General features: G+C 37.3%; 1 protein-coding gene across 1 annotated transcript; it reads right to left on the bottom strand.

Moving 5' to 3' along the window:
* Positions 1-1,767: 1,767 nt before the first annotated feature.
* LOC116189547 (replication protein A 32 kDa subunit B-like) lies at positions 1,768-5,953 on the bottom strand. The gene is made up of 10 exons (XM_031519260.1): positions 5,530-5,953; positions 4,271-4,381; positions 4,086-4,183; positions 3,959-4,000; positions 3,279-3,356; positions 2,936-3,014; positions 2,732-2,824; positions 2,576-2,655; positions 2,383-2,451; positions 1,768-2,269 (listed from the first exon to the last, which is right to left on the bottom strand). The coding sequence occupies exons 1-10, from the start codon at positions 5,635-5,637 to the stop codon at positions 2,185-2,187; spliced, it is 843 nt and encodes a 280-aa protein (XP_031375120.1). The 5' UTR covers positions 5,638-5,953; the 3' UTR covers positions 1,768-2,184.
* Positions 5,954-10,940: the final 4,987 nt, after the last annotated feature.

Raw genomic sequence — 10,940 nt, forward strand, 5'->3', positions numbered from 1 at the left:
GTGCTAACCCTCTAGTTGCATGGGACAACTAGCTCTCCTCCGAATAAACTGACCGAAGAGTTGGCAGAGAGGGGCGGTGGAAGCAATGAACTGTTCAACTCCCACACGTGCGGTCATTAGTACTTTTGCCCACTTCTTTGACCATGATTATTAACGTATGAAATCATTAGAATATTGCTATACATTGTTAATGGTACACACACACACACACATATATATATATATATATCTTAATACACAATTAATTTACCAACAATCAGGGACGGGGCCAAGATTTTTCTTTAGGGGTGAAGCTAATGACTTGATATATACAATTCATAAATATTTATTTTAGCGGGGTAAAATAATAATTTAGCGTCTTATTATAGGGCAAAATCTTTAGAATTTATAAATTTGGGGGCAAAATGTCAAAGAAGCTTAAAATTGAAGGGGCATCCTCTTGACTTGAATGTTTCTCCGCCTCTGCCTACAATATGTTGATGCTATGATTTTGAATAGATAAATTTCTATCAACGTGGATTAGTTCAAGTGATTTTATACTTGTTTCTCTTAAATAAGGTTTTCGATCGAATCTTGTTTCCATATTACCAACAAAGTGTTGGTTAAATGGTAAACAGTTATAACCTCTATAAGAAGGAGAACACAAGTTCGAGTCATGGGAAATACACTTTTATGGCGAAAAAATAAAGCTTAATACTTGATCTCTCGGAACTGCGAGAGCAATGTCTTTCACAATTTTTTACTTACAAAAAATTCATATTTAGAGAGTTTTACCCAATGTTATTAAAACCGAACCAGATGACATGCAGGTGAGGGTGTGGGTTCGTGGGTTTATGGGTTCGACCGGGAGTCGATGGATTGGACCACATGTTCAATTAATTATATAATAAATACTTATATTATTATGAAAAATAAGATGAATAATATTTCATGTTTAATATTAGAAAAATAAGGGAATAATGATGAATAATAATGATAAAAAATGGTTGTAGTCTAATTGGTTAAAGGGTCTACATGTTAATTTGGAGTTAAAGGAGATATTTAATGAACCATTGAACTCATAAACCGGCCGGTTCAATGAATTTAGCTAACAAACCGATTGGTTCTACGGGTTCACTGGCTTAAAGGTGCACTTTCGATCCAAAGATAGAAGCGGCCAGGCATGGTGCCCGGTTTCTAGCTGACCAGTCGAACCGGCTTGTTCGGTCCGATTTTAATAACAATAGTTTTATCTCTTAGTGAACTGATCTGACTCAAGCTGAATTAGTCGGAGTCCATTGCCCAATACCAAGGTGCCACTGAAAATATACATACATACATATATATATATATATATATGTATGTATATGTATGTATGTATATATTTCTGGATCGGCTTGCTAATTGAGGCTTTTGCCGAAACATACTTACAATGCATATTGCCCATTACTAAAAAGTCACTTTCATCTATTCCCTATAATTTTATTTGTACTTTATCACGTTACATGACAAAGTATAATTAGCGGAAAAAAAAATTAGCAGGTTATCCAGGCCACAAAAGGAATATCGCGTCACAGGAGTCAGGAGACACACTTCCCTCGCACAGTGGACCGAAAAATGGGCTTCACTTTGATATCTTATCTTGGTTTTCCTTTGGGCCCACCAGATAGATGGGCCTGTTAGAATTTTACTTTTCTTCGACATGATCGGGAAAGTAAAAGATATCTCCTCTTTCCCGATTTCAACTTCAACGAAACCCATGAATTTCTTAAAGTAACAAAGGATTCGGATATAAGAGATAATTAATACTGATGAGAATCGAACGCATCACATGTGCAAATTCGACATAATGGAACTCACCGTTAACTTGTTTCCACGACATTAACAACCCCACCGAGGGTGTGAAATATTTGATTCTGTCAACTATTCGATACTATTGCAGATGTAGTTAAGAAATGCGCCATCCCTATAAGCAGCTGATCACCTTCCAGACCTACTCATATCCATTTTAGTTTTCTAAAAGCTAGAGAGAAGTAATATCTTGATCCTCAAAACTCTAGTTTGAATCCTAGAAGCTGTACAAGAAGCTCAAGCAGGAAAGATTAACCCGAATGAGAAGGATAATACGCTCATGTACTAAGGATCCGGCAGCCGGGGGAACTGCAGACTCTCCTGGAGAGTACTTCCTGGGAGTGACAGTTCGGATCAGGCATTGCCAGTAGACTTGAAGTGATACTCATCTGTCGTTGAATAAACCAGTCCCTCCTCTTCAAGGTAATGAATTGCTTCCCTGATAATTCCAATCTTCGTTAGCAGGAACAATGTATTCTATTGAGAGCGAGAGAGAGAGAGATGTCCACATATGTAAGAGAGACTGACAAAGCAGGAGACAGCGGTACATACTTGACTTTTTCGAGTGGAAGATTCAGTTGCTGAGCGACGTCATCGATGTGTGCACCCCTTATCACCTTCCTGAAACATTAGGCAGAATTTTTCTTCATTATCACAGATACTAATGGAGGAATGAACGTTATACAAGATTCATCTGCAAGAAGTAAATGAAAAGAAGGCATATAGTTCAATGGGGAGATCCTACAGGTATTGAGGGCGCTGCAGACAGTCCAGGACCATTTTGATGTTGTGACTGAGTCCATCGATCACAGGTTGGGCAGAAAACTGAAATGATTGCATTAGGAATCATTAGATAGACAATTCAGAAAATTATTATTAAAATTCCTATGTAGGCTCATACTTGATTCGAAGGGGCAACAGGTTGCACTTTGAAGGGGGTACTTGTCAATGGATTTGTCATCTGGGGTTGCATATTAAGGCCACCCTGAGATTTCTGCAAGCATACGTAGGTTTCCAATAACTCTCTATACCCGAGCTACAGGGATGACTAAAACAAGTATGAATCGACAGAGGTTTTGTTAGACATATTCATTGGTCAAACTACCTGTAGCTTGGTGTTGTACACATGGACATAGATACACTCAATGAAGTGAGTTGTAATCTCATTGAAGTCAGTGACAGGCCTGGAAGAAATATATATACTCAAGGTTGTTAGATGTCTGCTTGAAAAGATTTCGTTCAAGGAATTCATTGGAAACGTTCATGATAAACTAGTGCCAGTTAAAAGGACAGGTTATCGTATGAAAAAGGCCATTAAGTGATATAACAATTCAGAAGCATCAACTCTTTTAGCCGTACTAAGATAACATAACAAATAGTGCATTAAAAAGATTAGCAGGGTCAAATTCACCAGAAAGCTGAAGGAACGTCAGAAAGAATTTCTTTACCTGATAGAGAAGACATTGAGCTGCCTTTTGCCTTGAAAGCTCTTCAAATGTCCATGAACCCGGACATACATTCCATCCCTATCTCAAATAGAGCAGCCAAAAATGGCATGTATATATACAATTAGGCAGGCTAGGATTAGCAAAACATGAAATTAGGTACAAGAACTGGACTAAGCAGCTTTGAGCAAGAGAACTATTAAATCCTTCATGCCATATCTAAACCCATTCTCAGAAATCTTTACTGAAAAGCACAAATAAATGGAGATATGTAATTATAAGATATACCCACAGAACTTCAAACAAAATCCATTTAAGATACTAAAGTCTAACATTAACACATACAAGGAATTATTTAAACTAGACATCTGTAATGAAAATTTCAATCTTTACAATACTAACAAACCAATATCTTGAACAAAATGATCAATAGTTCTAAACTAATTCTTGGTTCATATTGCAGTTACTTAGCATAAACTTTGTCAATGGAAGCTGGTACATTGTAACGATGTCCTCTGAGGAAAATCTTTTAAAGTCAGTACACATTAACGGCATCAGTATTGTGAGATGAAGGTCAAGAAAAATTAACAATTATACAATGTTAGTGAGTGATTGAGAGATTATTCACATGAAAAATAAATTTTCTTGATGAAAATAGAATAAGAAAGGATATAGAAACATACCAGATGCCTTCCGCTTCATTGGTGTCCAATGATTCATTGAACCTGAGAATTGAGGATAAAGATGAAGCACTAAAATCAAAGTTGATTCCTAATAGAATCTATGATAAGAGTCGCGGAGAAAACTCACCATTTGTTACATTCAATCCGCCCTGTGCCATCATCTAGTGAGAAAGTGACATCAGTTACTCTTTCGGCTTTGTTCAATATTTTACCCATCAGAGTAACCTGAAAAAAAAATTCAAAATTTAAGGAGTTGCTCTTCTAGAAAATACCAAAAGCAAAACGTGAAGCCACATAAAGTCATAGAAGTACATTGTTGACATCAATGCCATCAATGAGGAGATTAACTCTGTCATCGCTTGACAACACAGCAGCACTTATCTGCTTCACGGTCACTGGAAGCAGAGACTGAGAATCCCGATTCTGCAGAAGAAAAGAGACAGACCCAATACTTAGAATGATATCCAGCTCTAGTCTATGATACTCAAACTAACTCACATAGATATCAGGGATTAAAGTAGAAGGGCCACTTTTAGCCGAGAAAGATTTTAGAGAATAAAACCACATATATGCAAGATGCCCCAGAAAACTGATTCAACCCATATCCATTTATCCACTAAAATGGTCTTCTGGCAGATGCATAGCCCATGGTCATAGACAATTATTCTGATCCAGATGATAAATCCAACTAACCGTAAATATGTATGCATAGATATGCACATATATGTATATATACAAATATAAAAGAATCATTATATAATGACCTTAATCTTATGAGTTCAAAATACAAAACGGCAAAGGTCCTACCAAACTCATTTTACATCATACCGGCTCTCATCAAATAGAAACCTTCAGTAATAAGTTAAGCCCAATCTTCATTCAACTCTATCAAACATTTGATCCAAGCTGTAGCACTAAAGAATTATGTAATTATCTGCATTGATTTCAAGTTGTCTTCCATGACAAGATCAACAGACAGCCACTACATAATCCTGTCTTTTCAATTCATGTTCAGCCAATAGCAGTTGATTTCTAATTTCAGGCTTGCTTCAAGGTACTGCTGGGAACCAAGCTTCAAAAGGCATCAACTAAATGGCATATACAAAGGGTTACGATCTAGCAAGGGTGCGCTTATAGCTTATTAAATTACGCCCCATAAAGGGACTCGCTGTCGTATACAATTTCGAGAAAACACATTTAAATCTCTCTGTCGACGCATTTAGATCAAGAAATCTATTCTGGCGCAGACCAACACAGAAGATTCTGGACATCTAAGGTAATACTAGGAAAAACAGTGGAAAATGATAGGGATGGGGACTTCGAATTTTATCAGTTTAATTATCCAGCAGCAGTTCGAAAGGTTGACCTTATCCTATGCAAATGAATTTCAATCCAAACATATGAGCCAGTAACAGAGGAACAAATTCAACAGAGATCAGCTCCATCCCGAATGTCAAACCTCGAACTTCCTGCTGAGAGCGCGCAGTTGCAGAGAGACTATTATTGCTGAGGCATATTAACTGAAAAATCGGGAGAGGGAGGGAGAAGGAGAAGAGCGTGGATTACATTACCTTGGCGGGGGAGAAGGCGGAGGGATCGGTGGCCTGAGTGGTCTGCGAGGGCATGAAACCGCCGCCGGAGAAGGCCGCAGCGCCATCGAATTGGCTTCCATACATCATCGTCCAGTCCTCACTCTGAATCTCTTCAATGGAACAAAATCCCTATCCCCTTCCCCAACGTTATCAAGCCCGACGGCGAGCGCAGTGGAAACATTTCCATTTTATTTTCGTTTTCTCTTTTTCTTTTTTTTTTTTTCCTTTTTTCCCTGCAATTTCCCGCCATCTAGTTTCACTCTTCTCCCTATTTTTATTTTTGTAGTAATTTAAATTTTATTTTTCTTTGTAGAATTGAACCTTCCACATAGCTGCAATTTCCCATATTACTTAGGCCGCGTTTGGATAGGATAGGAAAATAAGGGGCGGAAATGATGAGATTTTAATCTAAGAATAATTTTAGTCCTAATATTGTATTCAATGCAAATTAGGATATGTTAGTTGGATGTAGTTTTAGAATGACCAATATATCCCTATTTTTCCTTTTCTTTTACTTTCATAATTTCTTAATGTATTTTTTTTCAAAAACTAAAAAAAGAAAAAGAGAAAAGAAAGAGAAAAAAAAATCGAAGGGAGGGAGCTAGGGTTTCCTCTCTTTCCTCGTTCAAGCACAGAGAGAGAGAGAGAGAGAGAAGAGCTAAAGATGGTGTTTGAGACGAGACCCTTGATTCTCTACCTTCGTCTTCTTTGATGGTGTTTGGTGAAGGTCCGCTCCTCAGCCGCCGCCTCGAAGCTCTGGTGATGACTCGCCGTCCCCCAACCGGCGGCGACTAAGCCTAGATCCATGACCCGTCTTCCCGTTTCCGGCATGACGATGACCGCGCCGTAGCCGCTGGCATCGTCCAGCTCTAGCCTCTGGCCCTCCCTCCGCAGGTGTCAATAGTGAATGGCAGTTTTGGAAAATTAAATGCAAGTCTGGGGGTATTTTCGTCCTTTTAGTCTAAATAAAATCCCAATTCGGGCCTAATCCACCCCCGAGCAGGATATTGGCCTTATACAGTAATCCGGTCCTATCCTCCTTGATTTCCTGTCCCAGATGCCACCAAAAACCAAATAAGGATTTGAAAAATCCTATTCAGTATTATATCCGATTGGTCGAGTGCGGGCTTACATTTTCGTGTTTCGTTACTAGACACATGAGTCTTCTTTGTAATCGGAAAATTTTTAAAAATCTTTCTCCCATCCATAAATAGTGACAAATCATAACTGCAACAATTTCTTAAAAAAATTTAGACTTTATCATAAACAAACTACTAAAATTTCTTCTATTTTCGGAAAAAATATCTAATATTAAAAATTAAAAAAAAACATTGCTTTATGACATCAATAATCAATTTTATCTCATCCATTATCCATTTTGAAAAAATTAGGAAATCTTAAGGATGATTTGAAACTCAAGTAATCTTGAGTTTGCATAAATACATGATGGCTAAGAAAATTAAAGCAGGTGTAGACACTTTTGTCTTGTAAATTAGTGATTTTAGATTCGATTATCGTGATAGCACTATTAATGTCTTTCTATTAATTTTTTCTTATTTTCTTTATATTAGGTCGATGAATTTTCTTTACAATAAAGAAACCATATTAAAGCCCCTTGAGAAGCTCATTAGGCCTACATTTTCATAAATCGCAATGAAGAAGTCGAAACGCAATTTTGGAGATAGATTGTATGGAGCAATAATAATAGGCCAACTGAGTACTTTGCTTAATTGAAAGGACTAAAGCCATATGCACAGAATTCGAGACGAACATTATAAGGGTAACGAGCAAATTCTAGGTGCACATGATAGGAGTGCTTCCAAGCTTTTCCATTAGATGGATGACATGACATATTTCGCTTGTCGATTCTCGTAGTGCTATCTTATATGAGCTACTAAAGTCACCAATGCATAAAACATTTTCAATCTTGGAATGAAAGGCAAAGTGTATTCTTTTAATTGTTTCATATTTGGAATCGCCTTGGTCGTTAGCACCTAACTTGTTCATGTTATATATAGTCTCACCACAAAATTTGCACTCCATAAAATGAGCATATTCCTTATAAAATAACATGCATCCCTTCATACTACAATTGTTTAACGGTTTTATAACCCTGCAAGTGCACGGGCTGTAACAAATAATACGATGACGAATATAGTATTATTCCCATGAGAACTTGACCTAAAGCTCTATTAAAAGATCAAAATTCACAACTTAATCGAAGTCAAACAAATCAAAGATCGATTTATTAAAATAAAATAAAACAAACACAAATTAAGAACAATCAATGATCAATTGGTGAAAACGGCCTAGAATTACAATTTTCCCCGATACATAGCTAACTCGAGCTACTCCCTCTATCCCTTATTCATTTAAAATCCAATCTACTAATCTAGGTTCTTAACTATTCTTAAGGTTTTTCCGAATCACTCAAGAAATGACTTACATTAACCGATCCTCTATATTCCTATGGTTACTGAATTAATGCAAGCTCATTAAATACCAACCCTTCGGCTATCTATGGTGAATAGGTATATTCCTATCCTACTCACAAATCAATCGTAAACCCGAATCTACCCTCGAAACAATTATCATAGCCGATCTTAGGCTAGTCTACCCCTCATCTATTACTAGAATTCCCTTCCCGAGTTTATCTAGACCATTTAAATTAATACAATTAGTGATCAAGCAATTGCAAGCATTACGCACGGAAATAAACTAAATAGATTAAAATAATAAACCACTAGATCAAAAGAAAATAAACATTAACAACATGCGGGTTCAATTGCAATCGTAGAAATTAGCCCATAAAGAATAAAGAAAACATGCAAGAATTCAACATAGACATTAAAATTAAAGAGAAATTGACAAGAGTCCAAGATAATATGACACAATTGTTGCACAAGAAACCTAAAACCCAAATACTTCTCCCTCTTGAATGCGCCTATGTTCCTTGTGCTATCCACACCTCAAAGTGAGGTCCAAGGGTTGTTTAAATGCGGAGAAGATCTAAACCTAGAAAAATCTACCTAAAATCCAATTTCATTATTTATAATGATTCAATTTCCTAAAATTAAGCACAATGGAAAGTTAATAATATCTTCTCATCTAGACTTGGGATTCAAGATTTTCCAGGTGATATTTCCTTCCAAGAGAATCTCCAAACATTCCCAAATAAATAGGAATTGCAAAATTCGTGGGTTAGGTATTGTGTTCTGTCAGTTCTGCAGAATTCTCGTCCATGTTGCGACATTGCTTGAACTCATTCATGTTGCCCTCTTTGTGGGCACTGCAACATCCTTCACAATGCTACGACATCAACTGATCCAAGTTCAAGTCTTCCTTACCATTACTCCATGTCATACGAAAAGAAAACAAATAAATACTAACATCTAACTAAAAACAACCATAACATTACAACATCCTAGAATCTAACTAAAACATGAAAATCAACATAAAACAGACTTAAACTAAACATAATTTATGGCTAAAAGACATGCTAAATAACTATAAATCATAGAGTTATCAAACACCCCTAAACCTAAATTTTGCCAGTTCTCGAACAACTCAAAATAAAGAAAACAAACAAACAAACATCCCTCAACCTTCTAAGAATCAACTAGACATGGAATGAACCCTTTGACATTATCGGGAGTGATTGCATTTACCTTGATAGTCCAATTCATGCCTCCGCTTAACCCACAATCAAGAGGAGCCACATCAACCATCCTCCACCGAAACAAAACATTTTATTTTATTGAAAAGTATCTCATGTCAAGATATATAATCGATATCAACAAATCAAAAGTTTAAGCAAAACATGGTCATAATGTTTCATAGAAATTTACCTATTACCCTCGAATCCACTACATCTAAGGTTCAGAATATTTTCGAGGCAAAAGAACAACAAAAACATTTTTTCTCTCTCGATGGAAACCCATGTAACGAGCTTTTAATCAATGGCTCCCAGTCTAGTTGGCCCAGCGCATTAGGTGATGAAGCACCCCTCGGATCAAGTACTTGAGTTAACCAATCAGTTTTTGAAAATTCTTTTTTCAATTTTTTTCTTTTCCTTTCAAATTCTTTTTTTTTAATCCCAATGGAAACTCATGTAGCGAGCTTTCAATCAATGACTCCCGAACCAGTTGGTTCACGGCATTGGGCGATAAGGCATCCCGCAGATCTAATTGCTCGAGTCACCATAAGATTCTTTTTTTTTTCAAACTACCCCATATTTGCCTAAGGTACAAACTTTTGACGCGAATACGAACATGGTCAATGAAGGCACTCAATTACTCAGCTCTAGTGTTATCAGAACCGGACCAGACCGGGTGGTTCGACCGGTCGAACCGAAAATCGGAGTTATGTCCGGTCCGGTTAGGTTAAAAACCGAAAATGCGTATAATAAATCGGTGAACCCAAAAAATCGGGCGGTTTTTAGGCAAACCCATTGAACCCATGTGAACCACCCGGTTGGATGGGTTGCGAATTCGGAGTTCAAATTCAAGTTATTGGAGTGCAACGTGCAATGAAACGGGGAAATTCGTGCGTCGGAGCGGAATCAGCGACTTCGTGAAGTTGATGGACTAGAACTTAACTAGAGAGAAGCGGAGCGGCTCCGGAGTACTAACGAAGGGGGAGAGAAGTGATAACGATGCTTCAAAGGAGAGCTGGAATAAGGATAAAGACAGTAGGATGAAGAAGAAGAAGAAATGAGAACCATTGAGGCTTTGCAGATGAGAGAAGCTTGGAGAACAGTCATCACTAGGGTTTATCGGCAAAGTACAATCAACTCCCAAGCTTGTCATGGAATGACGGTGTCTCTCTCTCCCTGGCTCGTTCTTCTGCTCAGCTCAAAACCCTCGCCGGAAGAAGGAAAAGGAGAAGGAAGAGGAGGAGAGTGAAGTGAAGAGTTCATGAAGGAGAAAAAAGAAAAAGGCGAAGGAGAAGACCTTGTCCCGATTGAAATTGTTCATGGTTTCTTCTTTTTTTCATTTTTCTTTTCAGATTTAGACTTGTTTGGAAGAATGAAAAAAAAAAGTAGCCTTAGGGTAATAATTTTCGGCAGAAAAGTAGACTCGTCTCTTTCGCTAGGGTCTTTTTGTTCATGGTGGGTCTTTTCCAACTATTTTCTTATATTTTATATTATTTTTTAAATAATAAATATTTTTTTATTTTATAATTAAATATGCGGTCCGACCCATCGAATCTTCGGTTGGACCCATAAACCTATGAATCCATATCTCCACCGGTTCGAGGTCCGGTCCGATTCTGATAACACTGCTCAGCCCACCCAGGTTCTTATTTCGAGGCATATTTTTTACTCAATAATAACGAAGCATAACAAATAATCAACTTTTATTCGGTGCCCCTTAGATGAAATTTCCCTT

This window comes from Punica granatum, chromosome 8 (genome assembly GCF_007655135.1).
Source record: "Punica granatum isolate Tunisia-2019 chromosome 8, ASM765513v2, whole genome shotgun sequence".
Classification (NCBI taxonomy): domain Eukaryota; kingdom Viridiplantae; phylum Streptophyta; class Magnoliopsida; order Myrtales; family Lythraceae; genus Punica; species Punica granatum.

Bases quoted from the DNA above. Each gene is read 5' to 3' on its own strand.
- LOC116189547 (XM_031519260.1), bottom strand. From the start codon at position 5,637: ATGATGTATGGAAGCCAATTCGATGGCGCTGCGGCCTTCTCCGGCGGC. The intron at 4,382-5,529 runs GTAATGTAATCC...TTTCTTCTGCAG, and splicing joins CCGCCTTCTCCCCCGCCAAG to AATCGGGATTCTCAGTCTCT. The intron at 4,001-4,085 runs GTGAGTTTTCTC...CTCAATTCTCAG, and splicing joins CGGATTGAATGTAACAAATG to GTTCAATGAATCATTGGACA.